Source organism: Electrophorus electricus, chromosome 16, assembly GCF_041902795.1.
Source record: "Electrophorus electricus isolate QZ-2024a chromosome 16, ASM4190279v1, whole genome shotgun sequence".
NCBI classification, from domain to species: domain Eukaryota; kingdom Metazoa; phylum Chordata; class Actinopteri; order Gymnotiformes; family Gymnotidae; genus Electrophorus; species Electrophorus electricus.
This window is the reverse complement of record NC_137512.1, coordinates 11,965,001-11,987,490: the sequence shown is the minus strand read 5'-3', so window position 1 is coordinate 11,987,490 and position 22,490 is coordinate 11,965,001. Positions and strand designations below refer to the sequence as shown.

The following is a 22,490-nucleotide window of genomic DNA, read 5'->3' as shown; positions in this document are numbered from 1 at the left end:
TTGAATGCATTACGTTAAACTAGATTTGTACACCATCTGATAATGTTTTTCTTAACGGGAATTTCAACTTTCTTTCAAATTATTTCTTTTTCTTACTTGGTTTTTCCCATTTGCGCCATAGTTAGACACGTGTTTCACAGAATAAGCACATGAAAACTGTTTGCTGGTTAGTTTGACTGGAGTTAGGTGAAATTGTACTGTTAATGTTTTAACTAGAAAATGCTTTTTTTAAAGGAAACGCCATGGAGGCGATTGGAAGGCATGTCATTTGGCATGTACTCTCCCGACGAAATAAGGTCATGCGTATATGTTCTTTTGATATTGTAAAACTAAAACATCCATATAAGACTTTTCTAGCTAGCTAGCTAGCTAGCTAGCAAATCATGCAACCCCGGATATGTTAAACTTTTCTTTACCTTTTTTGAAGATCTGCAACATTGTAGCTGCTTGTCTGTTTAATTACCTTCTTTAATTAATGTTTTCTTCTACTTAATTGGTTAAATGATATGCACTAGCTAGCTAACTGTTTGAACAAACAGGGCAGATCTAAGCAATTGTATATTGACTTAAAAACGATTCGTTTTGTTACACAGGAAATTGAGTGTCAAAAGTGTCACCAATACCATGATACTGGATAATGTCGGTAACTCGGCACCCAGTGGACTTTACGACTTGTCCCTGGGACCGGCTGATCACAAAGAAATCTGTTCAACGTGCATGCAGGATTTCAACCATTGCCCAGGACACTTTGGACACATAAACTTGCACTTACCTGTCTATAACCCTTTCTTATTTGATGTAAGGTATTTCACAGACTGTTTGACAGACTTTCTGTTATGTAAACAAATTTGCTCTCAAATTTTAGACATTGTGATTGTGTTTTTCCTAATCAGAAATTGTACATGATTGTGCGAGGTTCCTGTCTGTCATGCCAAATGTTGACATGTCCAAGGGCTGCCATTCACTTGCTTCTGTACCAACTCAAGTTATTAGATGTAGGAGCAATGAAGGAAGTCTATGAACTTGAGATTGCTCTCAGTCAGGTAAGCATCTTTTGTGTAGTGTTTACCACATGAGTAAAGCCGAATGCTAAAAAAATAAGGACAGTCTTTACACTAAGCTTGCTCCTCCTGTGGAGGTATTTACCTTAAGGGCTTAAAGAACATTTGAGCTCTACTTTGGATGTTTTTGCATCATAGCATTCGGGCCCTTTATCAAAGGCTCATTTAAAAACAAATACAGTTCTACAACCTATTGGATTGGCTTACTCTGTTTGTCAGTTTTTAGAAGGTAACCCACAGGCATCAGGAGCGGAAATTCAGGAAGCTTTGGAGGAATTCAGTGCACCTATTATCAGAGGAAACCAAAGCAGCTGCAACCATGCACCTGTGTGTAATAATCACTAATTTATTGTTTACTTCAGTACAACTTACTATTGCATACTACAATTTTTAATCTCTCTACATCTCTTACTACAGTACACTGCTGTTACCTGAATTTGTGTGTATGTGTGTGTGTGTGTATATATATATATATATATATATATATATATATATATATATAAAATAAAAAGGAGATAAATAGATAATATGCCAGAGAAGCAAAACTGTTTTCTCTCCTTTTCCCCACCTCATTTGCATGTGCCCAACAGGTGAAGAATGTTTGCGAGATAAAAAACAGTCTTATTGGTAACTTTTGGAAGATCCACATGGGTTCAAGAAAATGTCTCAACTGCAAGTAAGCATAAGACTTTATTGTATTCGTTTTTTGTTTGTTTGTTTTTAACGTTTTTCCAGGCATAATGGTAAGGTATATTTTGTACACCATTTGAAATGTAAATATTTATTTTGATAAAGGGCTGTCAAAGCACAAGTACGCAGAGAACACAACAGTAAACTGATTGTCACACGTATGGTTTGCAAAGATGGTAAAGAAGAAGAAGCAGGTTTGTTCATTCTGATTCTACTGCCATGTCTCCTTTCTCTTTTTTTTTTTTTTACACTTACTTGTAAGTGTTAAAATCATATGATTTATAGCTTTATTTCTGTAGTTAGTGCTATACCAGTACTTTCTATTTGTATTATTATTCAGATGATGTTCACATGGGTAAACGTGGGTACCTGACTCCAAGCTTGGCCCGAGAACATGTCCTCAAACTGTGGGAAAAAGAGGGTAAGCTAAACTTAAGGAGGTTTCCATTTTATACCAGTTAAGCATTATTATTATTATTATTATTATTATTATTATTAATATATTATTATTATTATTATTATTATTATTTCATAGAGTACTTGCACAGGAGTAAGGCTTAAGTGCATACTTCTTACAGTCTGGTAGTATTTTACAAATACTATATATGTGTATATAATGAATTTACAAATTCTTGGGGGGGGGGAGGAAGATGTATATAGGTGTGTTAAAGTACAAAAGGATTTTTTTACATACACACTGTCTATGTAAAAGAGACATCTGCATACACACTATTCACACAAATATCTTGTACACATCATGCAACATGCATGCTGTGCACCATTGCAAAGCAAACCCTGAATAGACAGTGTATTTGAGAATGAGTACTTCAGAATGAGTGGGGTAGTGGTGGTAGTAGAGTGCCAGCAGTGAGAATATGTGGCTTGCGTGGGTTCTCTTATAATCCTTTTGGATTCCCTTAGAGAATGTTTGGTGTACAGCTCTAGGAGTGTTGGGAAATAAATTCCTGTGATCTATTGGGCTGTCCTCACCACCACCTGCAATGTGATGCAGTTCCCATACCAGGCAATGATGCAGCCTGAAAGGATACTCTCTACAGAGCATGTGTAAGATGTCTTGAGAATGTGGGGGTTCATGCCACATCTCCACAATGTTCTGAGATAGAAGAGACACTGTTGCACCTTCTTTACCACATAACGTGAGTGGTCCATGTGAAGTATTCTGTGACGTTTATACAGAGGAACCTGAAGCTACTGACCTTCTCTACTGTAGTCACATTGATAACTGTGACCACCACTCTATAGGCTGTCTTGTCCTCATCTGAGATCTACAACCAAGTGATGTTATAGCTGTGTATGGCTGTTCAGTCTTGTTTGTACAGGTAGTATAGGAGAAGACTGAGCGCACAGCCATAGGGTCCTCCTGTACTGAGGAAGTGAGAAATGGGTGATCCTGCCCATCCTTATCATCTGGCGGTGGCCTCACAGGAAGTTCAGGATCCAGCTGCATATTCAGACCTAGAGCACATAGTTTCAAGACAAAAATGACCCTAAGCATGGAGCCAAAACAACACATTTGGTTATGGGCAAGTGTCTGAATGTTCTTGAGTGTCTTGGCCCACACCCGATCTTAAACCCATTTAACATTTATGGAGAGATCAGAAGAACACAATTTACAGATTGCCATGAAGAATATGATAAACCAACTGCCCAAATCCAGATTTGTAAAGCTTGTAGAGACATATCCATAAAGACTTGGAGTTGTAATTGCTGCCAAATGGACTCCTACAAAGTACTGAATAAAGGTCAAATCCACAACACACATTATGTAACAAAGGAATTTGAATACTTTCTGAATGCACTGTAATTGAGAAATTGTAGTGTTGTTGGTGCCCTTTTTAAGTGGTCGATGATCTCTTTTAGGTTTCTTCCTGAAGCACTTATTCTCAGGCCTGGCTGTGAACAGCCCAGATATGTTCTTCCTAGAATTGTTATTGGTTCCTCCATGCAGGTAATCATTCATATTGGAAGTCTGCTGTCAAGTTTATGGTGTGTCCATCCTCATTTCTTCACCTCTTAAATGTGTTTTGTTTTGGTCTTTTCTGGCACTAGGTATCGTCCCATTAATCGTCTGGGAGACCAAATGTTCACCAATGGCCAGACAGTGAACATGCAGGCAGTGATCAAAGATAATATCATCATTCAGAAACTGCTTGCTCTCATTGCAGCAGAGGCTCAAAAGGTAGACTGTACTCAGACAGAACTGGAGGAGGTAGGAACCCACTGCAGAAAATGAGTACAAAACACTTTCATACTCTGTTGGATATTCATGGCTCTCTGGTTCAATTCTTAATTTGGTCATGGATTGCAATGTAGTGGTGATGGCCATAACAGATCATGCACTAGTGGAAGTACACACAGATTTAAATGCTGGAAAATAAAACAGCGGGGGTAGATTGAATTCAGGTATTCTACAAGGGGAACAGTTTGTTGTGAGGAATTGCATTAAATTATTTCTAGGAATAATATATTGGGACAACAGGAAGGCTACCTGCTATTTGGGACTTAAAGCATTTATTAGGGAAAACTGTATAGCTTACAGTTCATGGAAGCAAAGAATAGCACAGGATGTACAACTATTAGAACCAGACTGGGACCAAAAAATTTCCCCTGGCATTTTTGGCCCAGATGGCCCACCATGGTCAGTCACCACCTTCCAGTACTGTCCATCATTGAGGTCCCTTTTAAAATATTTATATGTACTTCACTATTTCCCCAAACCACCATAAAGCTGTCATAAATACCACTGAACAGTGTACTAACTTCAAGGTGTTCAGAGGTGGCCATGGAGTATGCTACAGAGTCTCCATACTCAATTAAAGTCATTATCAAATAAACAGCTCTTTTAGAGGTCAATCTGTCCAAATAAATTATTGATATTTAAGTATACATGTACAAAGTATACAAGTACGTCAAAATGTTGCCTCTGAGCTCCACACCAATGGGTAGCAAAGATTAACACAGTTAATAGAACACCCTTTTGTTTTATATTAATGTTCAGAAAGGAATAACAGTTAGGTTTTTGTATGTGAAAGGGCAGTTAAATCAATGTGGTGCTTGGTTGTTTGGGGAGTTTGACTAAAAGTTGGGGGGTACAGACCAACCACGTGATGGTACATGCTCAATAGATGGCAGCGCTTTGTCTTACTGTAGGTGAAACAATACCACACAGATATATTAATATCAGTAGTACCAATCATATATAGTGAAATATTTGCCACTATACCTGGCTGAAAATAAACACAGGATAATTTTTTCCCTGTTGTAAATTAATGAAAATGTTTTGTTTTGTTTTTCTTCTTCCCCTGTAGGCTAGTGCATAAGCAGGTTACATTTTAGCACTGTAGAGCTACAAATGTTTTAGGTTATATAATACAATATTTTTAATAGTGTATAGGCCTAATTTTAATAGTGTTATGATGAGTGACCTAGGTCACTTGTACAAAAGTGGGCTTAGTCAACACTATGTTGACAAAATAACATTACTTATCTTAGCTAATGTTCGCGCAGTCAGACAAAGTTGCAGCTGCATTAGGGGAACTATGCTAGCTGCAAAAACAATGCCAAATATCTTATTTTGTGCTATTTGACTGTTTGACCAACAGCAGTAGGTGATCATCTCACTTTGATATGATTACAATTGGATTATTATCAGCGACATTAATTGAATTGTCATTGTAATATTTCACACACACTACCTCCCTGCGAGTCCCTGGTAATCATGAAGCTACTCCATGCTTAGTGTTTCAACTATACCTGGTGTACCATTATGAACACCTCAATAAATTGATGAGATTATTTGGGGCACCACCTCTAATTTTAATTATTATTTCATAAAGGAAATTAAGGAATATGCTAATGACTAGAAATGAATCTACTAACATGGAGCTATAGTAGAATTATTTAATCAAACAAAATTAACCCAAACAAGATTCGTGGTGAACCGAGCATCGCTAAAACAAAGGGAGGAATAATAATAATAAATTTTAATTATTAAAACATAATTTGTGACCTGTGAGGTGATCTAACTATGACTGAACAGGCTTCTCAGTAGATGGAAGAATACAAGCGTCCTAATTCATAGATGTTACAAAAGCCTAACTGATGTCAACTAATGATGCAGGGCTTAGGCTAGTTTGATAGGTTCAACCAGGTCAAACCATCTGAGTGGATAGTGGAGGAGTCCTATTTCTGTTGCATTGCTGGTTCACAAGCCTGCCCGCGTGATGTGGGGCTGATTGACAATAAAATGACCCAGGACTTGATTCCTGAAGCTGGCTCAGTCAGAGAGCTAGCTGCCTTTGCATGTAGGCCTTTCCAGATGATAACATTGCAGGAGTCTATAGTACTGGTAATTCTATAGGATGTTCGTCTTTGCTGAAGATTCTAGAAGATTTAATTGATGGCCTCGCAACAAAACTTCAGATTCTATCAGAACAAATAAAAACAGGTTTATTTGATCAAAAAATATGAACAAACCCGGACAAGTATGGACTAAAAGATATAAATTTAAACAATAATATGAGAAAAATGAGGAGCCTATAGGCCTGGTTTCTCAAAAAATTTTAAACTTCTTGGTTAAGCTTTGCAGTTTTTTCCAGTTTCGGGCACACAACCTATTTGTCTGCTTTCTTTGCCCTTTTTCCCATCACTCCCGTCGTTAAAACTATCAACACACCTATTTATCAGGTACATGCCAAGGGAGGGAACACCTGTTCAAGGTTCATGCATATGTATATATCCATTGTTCTAATGAGAGGGGTAAATTTCCTATTAAGGCATTCTAAGGAGATTGAACAGATGAAACAAAATCAAATAATCCTGCATTTCTTGAACGGTTTTATATGGCATGGTCTTTGAATGAAGTTTACAAATATAGTACCACACATAGAATATGCAAAGCGATTAGAAACATTTCCTTTCCTACTTTATTGAAAACTATGAACTGCTAACTTTGTCTAAATATATTTTGTCTAGTTGGTTCATATAAGATTTCTAGTCATCACATTTAGAAATAGTTAAGTATTTTTATGTGCAATAACCATGAGGTAAGCAACATGTAATGAAGATAATTATATCAGTAATGGAAAATAATGATGAACAAGTAATGAGGAAAATAAGAAAAGAAAACCATGGTCAAATTACGAAAATAATAGAAGCAAACACCATACCAGATTAAAAAAAAAAAACTTTGTAGAACTATAAGGCATGGGGCGTCGTGGGGGGGGGGGGATTTATTATTATATCCTTGGGATGTGCATGGCAAATTTTGGTTGTCCTGGTAAATTAGTCTTTTGGATTAGGGTTCTAGTTTCAACAGTATAAACAGGCTAGTAGAAGGTTCCTACATTCCAATCTCTGGATTTGACACTTAGATGTCCTGGAAAAAGGGAGTGGAAAGTTAGATAATAAGGCAGGGGTCGATAAGGTGTAAGCTATCTTTGGTACCCTGGCAGTGGTCAGCCACCTCTCCTCCTTTTCACCCTTTATAGCTGCTGTCACGTGCTGAAGATATTGAAGCTGCACCAAACTTATTTTTGCATATTTAGGGGAAAAAAAAAAAACCCCACAAGCTTAAGACACAGGTCATTTTGATTTGTGAAATATGTTCCAAGATATTAGCTTTGAGGCTAGATAAGGTTTTAGCACAAATTATCCACAAAAATATTTGTTGGCAACCAATAACGAGTTACTTACTACTATTGGAGGTGGCCGGGATATAACATACAATTTGCCTCAGAAGTAGTGTGTCAGTAGTGGTCGTGTATTTTATAGTTATAACATGGGCATGTAGATCAGAATATTCTATTTCTTTATTCTGATCTACATGCCCATGTTATAATGATAAAATACATGACAGGGATTGACAGAGAAATCTTATTTTCTAGATTTGTGACAGCACAGACTAATTCTTTGAATGAGACACAACCAGGAAAATAAAATTAATCTTGAAGCTTACTAGTATCTTACTGTACTTGCTTTTCATTCCAACACCACCACTGTCATGTTACAGCCCCGCCCCCCCCTCAAATGTCTTGGTGTGTGGGTGTGCGTGCGTGTGTGTGTTCGTCCGTGTTGCCATGCCCTTTCGTGTCGTCCACCTGTTCTGTATTATGTGTAATCCTCTTGTATGTATATCTGTCTCTTGTGTTGTAGTATGTGTTGTTGGTGTTTGAAAGGTGTTTAGTGCGGGGTTAGATGTGTCGTCTCTGTGTTAATTAAATGTATGTTTGAACGTGCCCCTTCTCGGCATCCTATTGCCTTGTCGCGTCACAACCACAAAGTAAATTAAAACTGTTGAGCATAAGGGATATTGCAGTTCTCAAACAAAACTGATTTTAACAGACTGACTAGTCTCGTCAAATGACAATTGTTTCCACTTCAGTGTAGTTACTAAGCAATCACACTAATTAGTTTATATGCCAGCACAGGCTATTTATTTGAATGAGACAGGTAGGAAAATAAAATGAACCTCTCTGCTAATAAGCTAGGTTGTCATGCTGTTTAGTTATTTAGAGCCTGCTAGCAACTAACTTTCCAATATTACTGCTTTAAACTGGTTAGCTCACTGCAAAACCTTCATGATCTGGCTTTAACTGAAAAAAAAAATATCTAGCATGCTAAATATCTGGAACGTGTCGGCGAGTCTAAATCCTACATTGTGAAAAGTGTTGCAGTAAGGTTATTACTGGTAGTGAGTGCGATGTTGAGCTACAACTAATGACATTGCCAAATATGGAGTGAGGGGAAACCTGGGTGAGGAGGTGAAAAGCACTTTTGTAAGTCACTCTGGATAAGAGCGTCTGCTGAATTCCATAAATGTAAGTGTAGGTATGTGTGAAATAGCCCAGAAACTGGACAGATGGAAGAGCTAGTATCTTGATAGTTACAAATTTAGCACAGAATCTATTACTTTACAATGAAAATCAATCCATCTTGCACATGGCATTGCATCATTTTCCATGGCACAATGTAGCTTGGAAGCCATACAGACTCGCCATATGGTGAAACGGCAACCTGTAGCTAAGCAACTAGTGTTATCTTGTCGCTGATAAGTCATATAGTGCGCAAACCACAATGGCATCAAGATTCCAGATTACAAGATAGTAAGTTTTTTTGTGTGAACAGTATAGCAATCTGATGACATTGAAAGTTGTGTGGTGTGTCTGTGGCTTAAGGTTTGAGAAACTGTCTGGCATAAAGTGTAAAAAGCAATTGAACTTGTCCTGTTAAATATGAATGTCAGCCATGCCCATTGGTCTGTTCTCATGAGAACCAAATGTCTCATTTGATTTTTCATAATACCTGCAGAACATGGGCTGGTGTATGCAAATTTCACAGTTACAAATTTTAGTCGTTCAAGATGTTGGATAACATTCTAGGATTTTAAAAACATTTTTCTCATTTGATGACCCTGTTTTGCTTATGCAGGACTTGCCTTTGAGGTAGGTGACAAAAGTTTGAGGTTTACGAAGTTTGTTCCATGTACCAAACTCTCCTTATTCAACTATGCCAAGATAGTTAGTTAGTGTTTTTTTTTTCTTTTCTTTTCTTTTCTTTAAGTTATTCTGACATCTTTTATGAATGAGGCAATGGCTTATTGAATCTTAATAAATATTTTATTTATTAAATATTAAATAAGTAATTTTCTTCCCTGTAATGGAATGAAGGAAAATTTTAATTTGGAGGGAAATTGTCATTTCTCTATATATTTGTTATTTTAAAGGGAAAGCTTCAGTTTCATCAGAGAAAATCCCCAGTCTTTTTTACAATTATCAAGAATATTTCATAAAGCAGCATGTTTGTAAAAGATGGGTCCATGGGTAACGCTGGTTGTAAAAACCTTAGGACGATGTGGGGGAAAAGGATTTGGGTTGTACATTTGATGATGAAACATGGGATAGGATTTTTTTTTTAAACAATGGGAAGTGTATCAGAGAAGTAAATATATTGGGTATATCATACTGAATAGATGTTACTACACCCCAACAAAACTCAGTAAAGTGGGTTTACTTAATCCCTAGGTGCACCTACAGTTTTAAGATCCATTTTTTAACAATTTGTACTTGTACTTGTATTTGTAGCACAATGTTAATTCAGGATTCAAATTCACACCCAGGCTTATTTTTCCATTATTTAGGTTCCATTTGGGCTCATCTAATAACAGAAGAAAATATCAAATGCTTTTTATTTTTGTATTTTATAATGTATTTGGATGCTGGAGATTCATTTTCAGTCATGCTCTACATTTCCTGATTCACCAGGGTGTTGTATATGCTCAAAACTTTTTCACTTTCTATGAATGAAATTGTTCAGGAGCTACACAGTAGGTGTACACCCTTAGGTATCATAGACACTTCCAAAGTGCCCAAAAACCTCTCCAAATGCATGCAGAGTCATCAGTCACTATACATTAAGCGTGCAAGATTTTTTTGATAAAGCATCACAACAGTGTTCTGCAACTTACTAAAAGACAATATTAGCTTTGTTATAGCGTCACATAGCGTTTGTTATAGCCTTTGTTATAGCGTTTGTTATAGCCTTTGTTAAAGGCTAAACAATATGAGCTTCATTGCTATTAGCTTCATTGCAATTAGGCTAAAAGGTTATACTTGGAAAAATACTGGAATACTCTAAAGAAATGGTATGCTTTCTAATATATACTTACAATTCGCATCAGGATTACAAATTTTTCCAGCAGTGAATGGAAACCTCCAGTGATTTATGATGCAAACATCGTAGCTAGTCCATGCTATAAACCATTGAATAGTTTCTCCGCTTCCACCTCATAACTGCCCTGAAACAACTCCACATAAACTTCAGCTAAATTAACCCTCTTCCTTTCTATGATGTCCAAAAGTATTGCCGTAATGTAATGTCCGTTAGGTCTCCTGCCTGGTTTTATTTTCCTTTTGCATAACACAAATTTTTTATTTTTTTTGCACCTTTCTCAAGCCAATTACTGCTTTAAAGTAAAAATTATGCAATTTCTCATTCTAGCCCACAGAAACAGCAAAGACCAGCCAGATGGACCACATGTTTTTAGCCAGCCTGCCTGGAGTCACCCTCACAGATAAACTTTATAACGTCTGGATCCGCCTGCAGAGTCACGTCAATGTTGTGTTTGACAGCGATTTGGACAAGCTAATGACTGAAAAATTTCCTGGAATCCGCCAGGTTTCATGTTTTTTTGTGCTTTGTCCTCCACTTTTTTTTTTAAATTAGTTTTCTGATTTCATGCTTTTGGCTAGACTCTGTTACACTGTTCTTTTATGGTTTGTGACATGCCTTGTGTTGCTGTTAGCTCTTCGAAAAGAAGGACGGTCTATTCAGGAAGCATATGATGGGCAAGAGAGTGGACTATGCCGCTCGCTCTGTCATCTGTCCTGACATGTACATCGGAACAAATGAGATCGGAATACCCATAGTAAGAAAGTTTTCTGCATTTCATTATCATCATACTACTTGAGTTGTCAATATGTATTTACAAAAATGTTTTCTGCTGTATACAAATTCAGTCTTTGAATTAAATTGGTTAAAATGTATTGTTTATTAGTCAGAAATTACAAAAATGTACAAAATTTTTTTATTTTTTTTTTTTTTTTTTTTTGAGCTATTCTTAGTTAAACTGAATAGTCAAAATTTCTTACAGTTTCTCAGTTTTACCACTGCTACTTTCATATTTCTCACATATACTCTCAGGAGCACCACCTCCCACACATTAAAGATCAAGCAGTTCTTTCTCCTCATTCCAGGTGTTTGCCACCAAACTGACATACCCACAGCCGGTCACACCCTGGAATGTGAAGGAGCTACGGCAGGCTGTGCTCAATGGGCCAAATGTGCACCCGGGAGCCTCCATGGTGATTAATGAGGATGGCTCACGTACTATCCTAAGCAGCACTAACCCAACCCAGAGGGAGGCCATTGCCAAGCAGCTCTTAACACCCAGTACAGGCCAGCATCGCATGCCCATGAAAATTGTGAGTATGGATTGTAATTTTGAGGGACATGGGGCTCTTTATAGGGGAACGCACACTTGTTGGGGCCTGACATACTCCTCATTGTTGCAAATTTGAGCTTCTGTTTAAGATGAATATGGTGAGATTTTGGTTTTGGTTATACATTTTGGTTATAAAGCCAACTGAACCCAGTGTGGGGCAGGTTGTGTGTGTATGTACTGTATTGCTATGTTCTAAAGTGTGTTGCACATCATTCCACTTTTCCGGGCCAGTTCGGCCCAGACTTTTCTATTCCCTGTAAGAAATTCTTGCAGCTGCTGTGGGACTCGCAGATAATCCTAGGCCTTCTGTGAGATATAATTCCTGCAGTAGGTTATGGCTCTCCCTATGGACCATCTTCCAGTGGGATGTGCTTGTAACAGCTGTAGTGGTAGTAGACCGGTGGGCATATTTATCGTCACATGATCTAAATTGACTCCTTTCAATCTTGAGGAGTAGCACTTGTACTCTGAAGCCTTCCAGGGATTTAAGAGCCCTGCCGGCTGTCATGGAATTAGAGTCCAGCGGCACTGTGGAGAAACATAATTTCTTTTGCTTGTATTCACAACCTTATTCTTTGTCAATATCCATATTCATATCATTACCATAAGTAATGATGGGGACATGGTTTGACTGGAATTCAGAGATGCTCGTCCTAGGACTACACTCCTGCTTCACCACCACAGACCAATTTGGTGATCGCAACAATGCTGGCATTGACCCAATCCATTTGTCAATCTTGTACACTATTCTTTTCGTCACTCATGAACAAAATCTCAAGATGCTTAAACTCCTCCGTAAAGGGCAAGTTTTGTCCCCTCACTTGAAAGGAGCATTACATTATTCTCTAATAGAGTATGTAACCTTATAGTTTCAAGTGCTGATTTTATTTCCAGCTGCTTTGCATGATCTGAATGTATAAAGTAAAATGTATTTATATAGCACATTTTACAACAGCCATTGTCACAAAGCAGCTTTACGTGTCTGAATCCAGCATCCTCCTTTGGTTGGCAACAGACACTACAATTGCAGTAATATAAACAATAAAGAGGGGAATGAGTAGTGAGACAAAAAATACTAAAAATAAAGAAATAAGTAATGAATGTCTATTCTGGTTGTTTAGAAGTCCTATTCTGCTGTCAACCATGTGTGTGTGTGTGTGTGTGTGTGTGTGTGTGTGTGTGTGTGTGTGTGTGAAACCCATCTTGCATGATTAACGTCTGTCAATGGCAACGTGAAGTAGTTGGTTGGGCTGGAGGTGTGGTGGTCTACAGAACATCAGGGGGTGGTGGGAGTATCCATGGCAGCTGAGATGGGTTGAGGCTCAGTAACATCGTGACATCAGGGGTAAGTGTACATCGGCAAAAAGGGAGACTAGATTATTAGGCATGTCCAGGTACTAGGCGGTGTAAATTGGGGAACTATAACGTGCAAAAGTGGACTCTGGCAGATCTAACTATGGCAGCACAGCTAATAGAAGAGAGCCAGAAGGAAAAACAGGCATGAGGGCACCCTGGAACATCAGCACTCTGCCGCTGAACAAACTTCAGTGACAAAAGAGAGGTGAAGTGACAGCATTATAACATCCAAGTTAACCATAACTCTCAATGGCCCAGATCTACACCTTTACCCAAGATGGGAAGTAGTTAATAAAATGACTGACTGTACAGGTTTTCAGCCTAGCCTTAAATATTGAGACTGTGCCTGAATCTCAAAGATTTACAGGAAGGTTATTCCATAGTGTGGGAGCTTTATAGGAAAAGAGCCAGCACCATTTGATCTAAACAGGCGTGGTGGATCGTAATGCAGGAGTTTTCTAAGGTACTGTGGGGCAAGACCATTCAGTGCTTTGTAGGTCATTAGAAGTATTTTATAATCAATACGAAGTTTTACTGGGAGCCAATGTAAAGTAGCTCAGATAGGAGTGATGTGATCAAAGTTTCTTGTTCTAGTAAGAACTCTGGCTGTGTTTGTACAGTGTTTACGTATGTCATCACCTAGAGGCAGCATATATAAAGAAAAAAAGCAAAGGCCCTAGAACAGATCCTTGTGGGACACCATAGCAAACCTTGTTGTATGCTGAGAAGTCTCTATCTATGTTAACAAACTGGTAGCGACCAGCTAGGTAAGATTTAAACCAGGAAAGGTCAAATGTAAACTATAGTGTCAAATGCTGCACTCAGATCAAGCAATATAAGATAAGAGACAGGACCCTGGTGAAAAGCCAACGACAGGTCATTAATAACTTTTTAATTAGTGCTGTTTCCATATTATGATTAGGCTTAAACCCTGACTGAAAGACTTCATGTATCTGGTTTCGAATTCAGGTATGAGCTTAGCTGCTGAACTACAGCTTTTTTAGGATCTTGAAAATAAATGGAAGGTTTGAGATCAGCCTGTAGATTGATAGCTGACATGGGTCACTTATTTTTTGATAAGTTGTCTGATTACTGCTAATTTGAGTGATTTAGAAATGTAGCCAAGGTTCATGATGGAGTTTATTAAATTTAGTAAAGGTTCAATTACTTCAGGTAGGATTTCCTTAAGAAAGTGTGTGGGCAGTAAATCAAGTAAGCAAGTAGATGATTTTGAGCACAAGGTCCAAGATGTAAGTTCTGGCTCTTGGATAGATGTAAAGGATTCTAGAATCCTTTTTGGCTTGGTTGTTCTGATCTCTAAGTAGCTGCCCGACATTATGTTAATACTGTGTTCTCTTATGTGCATAATTTTCTCATTAAAGAAATTTATGAACTGATTACTACTGTGTGATGTAATCTGAGCATTGGTGTCGGTTTTATTCCTAGTTAGATGTGCACTTCTATTTATCCTAAATAGAAATCTAGGATAATTTTATTATTTTCTATTAGGGTTGAGTAAAGCTGTTCGAGCAGTAATAAGTTGTTTTTCTATACTTGAGAAATCTCTCCTTCCATGCAAGCAGGAAGACTACAAGCTTAGTGTGGTGCCATTTTACATTCTATTTTTTGAGTGCGTGTGTGTGTTTTGTTTTTTTTTTTGTTTTTTTTTAATTGATCATTATAAGGTACTAATTATTTGACACACATTTTTTAATTCTTAAATGGATTCTAAGCCTTCAGTTATTTGATCAGGTTCTGTGGGGTTTGAGGGTATCCTAGTCACAAAGGCTTGGAAATTAACAATAAATCTAGGTGCAGTGGCTGATGTGATCATATGTCTGTTACGATAGCGAGGCAAGGTTACTAAATTGTGGCTTATATGTATTTCAAATGAAACTAGAGAATGGTCTGAGATGGCATCCAACTGGGGTAGTATAACTGTTTTCTATGTCTAAATAGTATGACGGTACTAAGTCAAGTGTATGTCCACCAGAGTGTGTGGGTTTTCATACATTGGGTGAAACAAGTTTATTCTAATATAGAACTATAGGCCAATCTGAGAGAGTCTTGGGCACTATCATAGTGAATACTGAAATCACCAGCAATAATGGCTCTTTCTACTAGTGTGACTAGATTAGAGAGGAAATCTGCAAATATGTTAATAAATTCTGGCCCTTGGTATACAGCTAACTACTGCTGCTGGTGTCCTTAAAGCCCTTTCTAATTTCACGTGTTGCAAAACAGTCCCCTATAACCAGAGCTCATTCAACAGGCTTCTCAACAGGTGCCTCACTTAGTGGGGCAATCTGTGAATTGAGGATGTGTAGTGCTCCCGTGGGTGAGCTGAAGCTTGGCTATTTTGCCAAAATGTCACCCATTCGCCCCGCTGCGAGGGCCGTAGTGCCGGAGTTGAGGGCGTGCCAACTTCCCCTACGGCATCCAGAGCTTGTACTTCTAGTTCCTCCGTAGGTCTAACACTTTCTAAGGGCTGGATGCGCACTTTTAGTGCTGGAATCTTCTCTGTCAGACTAGCAATTAATCCACACTTCCCAGAGAATAAACAATCGATAATGACAGAAGAAGTATAACTAAATATGCTGCACTGGGCGCACTGAAGGAGAACGGAAGTGGCCATGATAGAAATGCAAAATGTTATCGTTACTTACGTATATGGTATTTCTTTGGCTGTAGTTTGTGGTGATAAAGTAGTTTTCGATGTCTGATGGAAGTTGCCTGTTTGCAGGTAAAATGTAGTTAAGTCCAAGGAAAAAACTGATAAATAGCTAGAGACTAGTAAGAGCTAGTATGTATGGTGCTAGAATGGTGCTGGCACAAAACAGTTTCAAAAACAGGAAGCAGCGTCAAAGCTACAGGTCTGTGAACTGTGTCAATCAAAGATTAGATTTTTTAAAATAAAAAAGTCTAGTAGTTGAATTTTCTGTGACAAAATCTGAAGTTATTTTATACCAGAAGGAGAGGCATGATTTGCTGTGGAAATTTACCCCCAAAAAACTCACTGTATTCATCATGGGATTTCTGGCAAACGGTTGCACGTAGACAGCAGAAAATATGTAAGCAGGTACTTTATATTAGTGCTAAGGAATGTATTGTTGAAGAATTTACTGTATTTGTATGCTTATGTCAGCATATTTGGAAATCATTTATCCTTTTTTCTCCACCAGGTAAATCGTCATATCAAAAATGGTGATGTGCTCCTCCTGAATCGACAACCCACATTGCACCGGCCATCCATCCAGGCACACGTGGCCCATGTACTGCCTGGGGAGAAAGTGCTACGGTTGCACTACGCCAATTGCAAGGCCTACAATGCTGACTTTGACGGAGACGAGATGAATGCGCACTTTCCGCAGAGTGAACTGGGTCGTGCTGAGGCCTACATGCTTGTCAGTACTGACCATCAGTACCTGGTACCCAAGGTAAGTTTGCCTGCTTCAAATTTATGAAAACATTTGTCCCCCACTGCCTTTTAGCTCAATAGTCTCAATATCTCAGTGATTATTTATGTGTTAGTTTGTTTGTGTATGTGCACTCAGTTTTTGGTTTGACATGCTCATAGACATTTTACTGCATTTATGGATTTCAGAAACTTCTAATATCTTGTATATTTTGCTGTGTCTTTCCTTGTAAACTGTTATATTAATGCCTTCTGCAGGATGGGAAGCCCTTGGCCGGTCTAATTCAGGATCACATTGTGTCAGGTACCAGCATGACCATACGGGACTGCTTTTTCAAGCAGGATCAGTATATGGAGCTGGTCTACAGAGGCCTCACTGACAAAAAGGGCAGAGTCAAGCTGCTTTCTCCTGCTCTCCTCAAGCCCCAAAGACTTTGGACCGGCAAACAGGTACCTGCTCTCTCCATTCCTTGATCACTTGGCTTCTGACAGACTTAAACAAACAAATAACATTTATTACCATTTATGTTGGTTTTGGAATGTTATTTCCTTCTTTGAAAGGTTGTGTCCACCCTGTTACTGAATATCATCCCAGAGAATTGCATCCCACTGAACCTGATGGGAAAGGCCAAGATCCCTAGTAAGGCCTGGGTGAAGGAGCATCCTCGATTTGTGCCAGGATACAAATCAGACTCCATGTGTGACTCCCAGGTGATGTATGGAGCAAATGCCTGACAATGGTAGTGCCACCTAATGGCGGTCATATTGCTTAAGTTTAAAAAAAGATCTAGAACAGTAGGTATTTTTATTTTAGTGTTTTATTGTCGGAGTTTGGGTCTGATTCATGTGTGCAGGTGGTCATTCGTTATGGGGAGTTGCTGGTAGGCGTTCTGGACAAGGCCCACTATGGAAGTTCAGCTTATGGCCTGGTACACTGTTGTTATGAGCTCTATGGAGGAGAGACCAGTGGCAAGCTGCTCAGCTGCCTTGCTCGTCTCTTCACTGCTTATCTTCAGTTATACCGTGGCTTCACTATGTGTAAGAGTAGAAAGCCCGTGTCTTCCATACCACAAGCAGCCATCCATATGCAACAGTTGCTTATATTTTAATGTGTCATATCTTGTGTTATGAATTTCCTATTCTTTCAAATAGCTGTAGAAGACATTTTAGTGAATCATGGGGCCAACAGACAAAGGAAGATGATTATAAAAGGATCAGTCAAATGTGGAGCAAAGGTCAATCTTTTTTTTTTTTTTTCCCTTTCCTTTTTTTGGACCTATCAGTACATCAATGCCAATATTGGATTAGAATATCATCTTAAATGTATTGTTAATTTTAATTGCCAATTTTAATACTAATACTAGTCGAAGAAAAGATTTTCAATAGTGTGTCCTCCTGAACAGTAAAGTTTAGTCAAGGACCAGGCCCAGACAGTGACTCGAAAATAAACACCTTGGATAGTTTTCAGAGATTAGGTTCAGTCTTTGTTTATGTAAGAAGCTCATTCTCAGATGCAGAATGTTTTGATAAGTTCCAACTGTAGTGTTTCATCCTCTTCTCATTGATCTATAGGCTCTCCGAGCTGCCTTTAACCTGCCAGAAAGCACCAATGAGAGTGAATGCAGAGACCTCTGGCAGAATGCCCATCTGAATGTAGACCAGCGTCACTTCGATATGGTGGAGCTCAAATTCAAAGAAGAGGTTAATCAAGTCAGCAACAATATCAATAAGGTAAATAGCCTTTTTGGTTCACTTTTGACTTGGACGGTTGCAAATAAACACATCCACAACTTGATGCACGTTTTCCTTTGATTCTGTTATTTTGGTAAGAGGTCTGCTAGAGAGGTCTTTGTTTTAAAATGATGAACTAAGATCTTTGTGTGTAAAGGTGTGCATGCCACTGGGTCTACATCGTTCATTTCCTGAGAATAGTCTTCAGCTGATGGTGCAGTCTGGAGCCAAAGGTTCCACAGTCAATACCATGCAGGTGATCTCCTTTTGATTTATTTATTTTTTGTGTTAGGTATTTTTTCCAGCAAAGAAGCATGTATTGGTATTTTACATTACTGTGTCAGTCTGTTTTATTAGTGTGTGTTTTGTTTTTTGTTTTTGTCTCTCCCCCCACCCCCCAAAAAAAAGATCTCCTGTCTGTTGGGCCAGATTGAGTTGGAGGGCCGTCGGCCTCCCATGATGCCTTCTGGGAAATCGCTTCCTTGCTTTCAGCCTTATGACCCAGAGCCTCATTCTGGGGGCTTTGTGTCTGGCAGGTTTCTCACTGGGATTAAACCTCCGGTGAGTTTAGATTAAGTCCCAGAGCTAAAGTAGTAAATTCAAATATATTAGTCTTTCTGGAATATGCCAGCAGTCTCTCATTCTTCGTTTTTTATTAGGGCTCTGAGTATTTACATGTGTGTAAATAATTAAAGTAGGTGTAGAATCACTGTATTAGCTTAAGTTGCCCATTTTTGGAATTTTCAGGAGTTCTTTTTCCATTGTATGGCTGGTCGTGAAGGTCTTGTGGACACTGCTGTTAAAACAAGCCGTTCTGGGTATCTGCAGAGGTATGGGTGTCAGATAATTCACTTAATGTGATCTCACCATATTTCTCTGACATGCATATTAAAGCAATAGCCAAGAAGAAAAACATTGCACATGTTGGTGATTTGCTTGCAATGTACACAGTGTACACTTGCAGTGTATAAACTAATTAACAAACAGACTGAAGGTGAGTGTTTGTTTTTTTTTTGTTTTTTTTTTATTTATTTTTTTTATTTGTTAAGTAGTGTCTAAGATCACAATGCATGCTCTTTTTGATATTTCAGATGTGTGATTAAGCATCTGGAGGGCCTTGTAGTCCACTATGATTTGACAGTGAGGGACAGTGATGGCAGTGTGGTGCAGTTCCTCTACGGGGAGGATGGCCTGGACATCCCTAAAACTCAGTTCCTGCAGCTACGCCAGTTGCCATTCATCAAAAACAACTCTGAGGTAGAGCATAAAAAATGGGTTAAAGTAGAGTTTGCAAATTTTCCTAGATTATTTTACCATGAAGATTTTTAGTCATTTTGTTTATAATGTCACTTCCTTTGTGCACTCACATTGTTGAGATGGATTTTTCATATACAGATGTAATTGTGTAGTTTTTGAACCTTTAAACTAAATTGCTGTACATTTTCTACAATAACATATGTATGATATTGGGGTTTAATTTTTTTCAAGGCTATCAGAAAATCACAGTGCTTGGAAAAAGTGCTGGTGAAACTGGACCACCTGGTGGCTGAAAACCACTTTAGGAACATTAAAAAGTGGAAGGCCAAGCATGCACATGTATCCCCAAGAGATGGTGGCTTTCTGCGTTTTTCTAAAAAGAACCTGAACAAGATGAAAGCTCGAGGTGAAGGCCATACAGAAGACTTGATCAATGGGAGAGATGCAGCTACTCTACATGTATGTACATTGTTTTGTCCTGTTGTAATCATAATATAGTTTATGCTACATAAAGTAGGAAGCAGAGGAAGAGGCTGGCAATACGGTGTCAATGATTTGGTCCAGTGTAGTTCAAATGTGATTTTTGTAAGTACCTGATGCATGGTATACATTTGTCACCTTTGTCACAGCTACAGGACAAATGGAGAACTATGCATGATTCCTGCCGTGCAAAGTATATGAAGAAGACATCCCGCTGCCCAGATCCCTGTATAGCTGTTTTTCGGCCTGACATCTGTTTTGGTTCGGTGTCTGAGACATTTGATTCTCTCATTGACTCCTACCTAACTCAGTTCAACATCAAACAGGAGTTTCTCACTTTGCCTGAGACACTCAACTGTGAAAAGTAAGAATCTGGGTTTTTTTGTCACAAGATATTGTTTTCCTTGCTTTTATTACATTTCTGAGCATGATTCAAGTCTTCGTGAATCAAGGCCATCTAGACTCAAAAGCTATGGCAATACCTTAAACACTCTTATATTGTGTTTTTTTTTTTTTCTGTGTCCTAGGATTTATTACATTTTTTATGATCATTTGATCATTTCTTAACTGCAGGATTGCTTTTGAGGTTTTTGGCCTTGTAGACTTCAGAGAATTCTTTATGGGACCCAAGCAAATAAGTTTTTATATTGGCACACAGGCATATTTTTTTCTTGTTTGTTCAGTTTCATGCAGGTTTCTGTTTGGCCAGTACTGAACAGAGATAGCTTCGTTAATTCTGTGTGATGTGGTGTGTTTTGCATTGTGTTGCAGATTAAGACATCTCTTGCAGCTGAAATGGCAGAGAGCATTGTGTGAACCAGGCGAGGCAGTGGGTCTGCTTGCTGCTCAGAGTATTGGGGAACCCTCCACCCAAATGACATTGAACACCTTCCACTTTGCTGGCAGAGGAGAGATGAATGTCACACTGGGTATTCCCAGGTCTGAGGTCACCTCCTTTTGCCTATTGGATTTAACAATCAGCACTGCTTTCTGGAAAAAAAGCTTGATTAAATGTTTTGTATTTATAAGATTGTTTACTAAATGTTGGAAAATAATGTAGCTGTAAAACGTTTATGGAATTGATATTTAGAAACGCCTTTATTTTTTTTATTGCAGGTTACGTGAAATCCTCATGATTGCCAGTTCCAACATCAAAACACCCATGATGAGCATCCCTGTTTTATCCAACAAGAAAGCCATGAAGCAAGTGAAAACCCTGCGGAAGCAACTCACACGTGTTTGTCTGGCAGAGGTACATATCTTCACATCCTACTAGGGCCCAATTAGTATTAACTTTGTTGCACAATGCTGTGCTTCTCACAAATATCTTAGATTCATCAGCAACGTTACTCTTTTGTGTAGTGATTGATTAGAAGTCTTAGGTTAGCGGTATGATTTATTTCTGCAGGTGTTACATAAGGTTGATGTGGTAGAGACGCTTCGCATGAAGGGTAAAAGAAGCCAAAAGAAACGGGTCTTCAGAATCACATTCCAGTTCCTTCCCCCAGAGCGCTATCAGCAGGAAAAGCTTCTGTCACCGCAGCAAATTCTAAGATTTGTGGAAGACAAGTACGCTTACTTTTCTTTCTCATTTAATACCCTTATTGACCCACTTATGAGATAAAAGTTAAGGGAAGGTAAGGGGATGTCACTACTGAGATCCAGTGATATTAGGTATAATATCTCTGATTAAACTATTTCTGGGCCAATGGTAGTTCATGTAAATTCCTATAAGTAACACCACAGAGGCCTGTGACCACGCCTTTATCTCAATGATTCGCACCCACTCCCCCAGATTCTTTCGTTTACTGCTTGAAGCCATTAAGAAGCTAAGTGCTAAACTGGCGTCTATAAACACAGTGGACACACGCAAAGCCACAACCAAGGACACTGATCCGGACACAGAGGACTCTTCAGCCAGAGCGGTAGGTGTCAGAATGTCTTTTATTGCTGATGTGACGAATACAACAGGTTAAACTGGGCAAGCTTCTGTTGTTGGCAGGTTGATGATAGAGACACAGAGGAGGACCGAGTGGTGGATGATGAGGCAAATGAAGGGGATGCAGATGCCTCTGATGCCAAGAGGAGAGAAAAGCAAGAAGAAGAGGTAAAAAAGAGGTGCAGTCACATTATGAAAATTGGAATGCATTCAGCTTCTTCCAGTCCATTGTTAAAAGTACAGAGTAACTTCTTAATCATATTTTTCCTTTAAGATAAAAATGCTTTTTAGAGCATCTCTGATTAGATGCTCTAAAAAGCATTTTTATCTTAAAGGAAAAATATGATTCCTCACTAAGTAGCCACAGAGAATAAGCACAGTCATGACATGTTCCTGTAGGATCGGATATTGGAGACTAAAATGATTAAAGGTTGGCGTAAAGGTGAAGCATTTAAAGGAGTGAAAACCACCACTGTTTTGCAGGTTGACTATGACAGTGAAGAGGGTGAGGATAGTGGGGATGAAGAGCAGGAGGAGGCA

At 38.6% G+C, this 22,490-nt stretch overlaps 1 protein-coding gene across 4 annotated transcripts in view; it reads left to right on the top strand.

Annotated features, from left to right (window-relative positions):
* Positions 1-136: 136 nt before the first annotated feature.
* polr1a (RNA polymerase I subunit A) overlaps positions 137-22,490 on the top strand; it is a 33,058-nt gene continuing 10,704 nt past the window's right edge. For 2 of the 4 annotated variants that reach the window (XM_035532019.2, XM_081699042.1), the window contains exons 1-30: positions 139-296; positions 594-798; positions 894-1,043; positions 1,281-1,388; positions 1,652-1,737; positions 1,857-1,945; positions 2,092-2,172; positions 3,633-3,720; positions 3,822-3,981; positions 10,770-10,946; positions 11,074-11,196; positions 11,525-11,752; positions 16,311-16,565; positions 16,802-16,993; positions 17,105-17,254; positions 17,398-17,581; positions 17,696-17,778; positions 18,116-18,274; positions 18,432-18,530; positions 18,683-18,835; positions 19,022-19,104; positions 19,366-19,531; positions 19,763-19,990; positions 20,161-20,375; positions 20,783-20,950; positions 21,128-21,263; positions 21,420-21,580; positions 21,807-21,936; positions 22,014-22,118; positions 22,434-22,490. The exon at positions 22,434-22,490 is cut by the window's right edge and continues 207 nt beyond it. In XM_035532019.2, coding sequence (XP_035387912.1) covers positions 220-296; positions 594-798; positions 894-1,043; positions 1,281-1,388; positions 1,652-1,737; positions 1,857-1,945; positions 2,092-2,172; positions 3,633-3,720; positions 3,822-3,981; positions 10,770-10,946; positions 11,074-11,196; positions 11,525-11,752; positions 16,311-16,565; positions 16,802-16,993; positions 17,105-17,254; positions 17,398-17,581; positions 17,696-17,778; positions 18,116-18,274; positions 18,432-18,530; positions 18,683-18,835; positions 19,022-19,104; positions 19,366-19,531; positions 19,763-19,990; positions 20,161-20,375; positions 20,783-20,950; positions 21,128-21,263; positions 21,420-21,580; positions 21,807-21,936; positions 22,014-22,118; positions 22,434-22,490 — 4,296 coding nt within the window. In that variant the 5' untranslated portion in view covers positions 139-219. Of the gene's footprint in view, positions 297-593; positions 799-893; positions 1,044-1,280; positions 1,389-1,651; positions 1,738-1,856; positions 1,946-2,091; positions 2,173-3,632; positions 3,721-3,821; positions 3,982-10,769; positions 10,947-11,073; positions 11,197-11,524; positions 11,753-16,310; positions 16,566-16,801; positions 16,994-17,104; positions 17,255-17,397; positions 17,582-17,695; positions 17,779-18,115; positions 18,275-18,431; positions 18,531-18,682; positions 18,836-19,021; positions 19,105-19,365; positions 19,532-19,762; positions 19,991-20,160; positions 20,376-20,782; positions 20,951-21,127; positions 21,264-21,419; positions 21,581-21,806; positions 21,937-22,013; positions 22,130-22,433 lie in introns of all 4 variants that reach the window. The other 2 variants (XM_027008649.3, XM_081699043.1) reach the window with 2 other exon arrangements.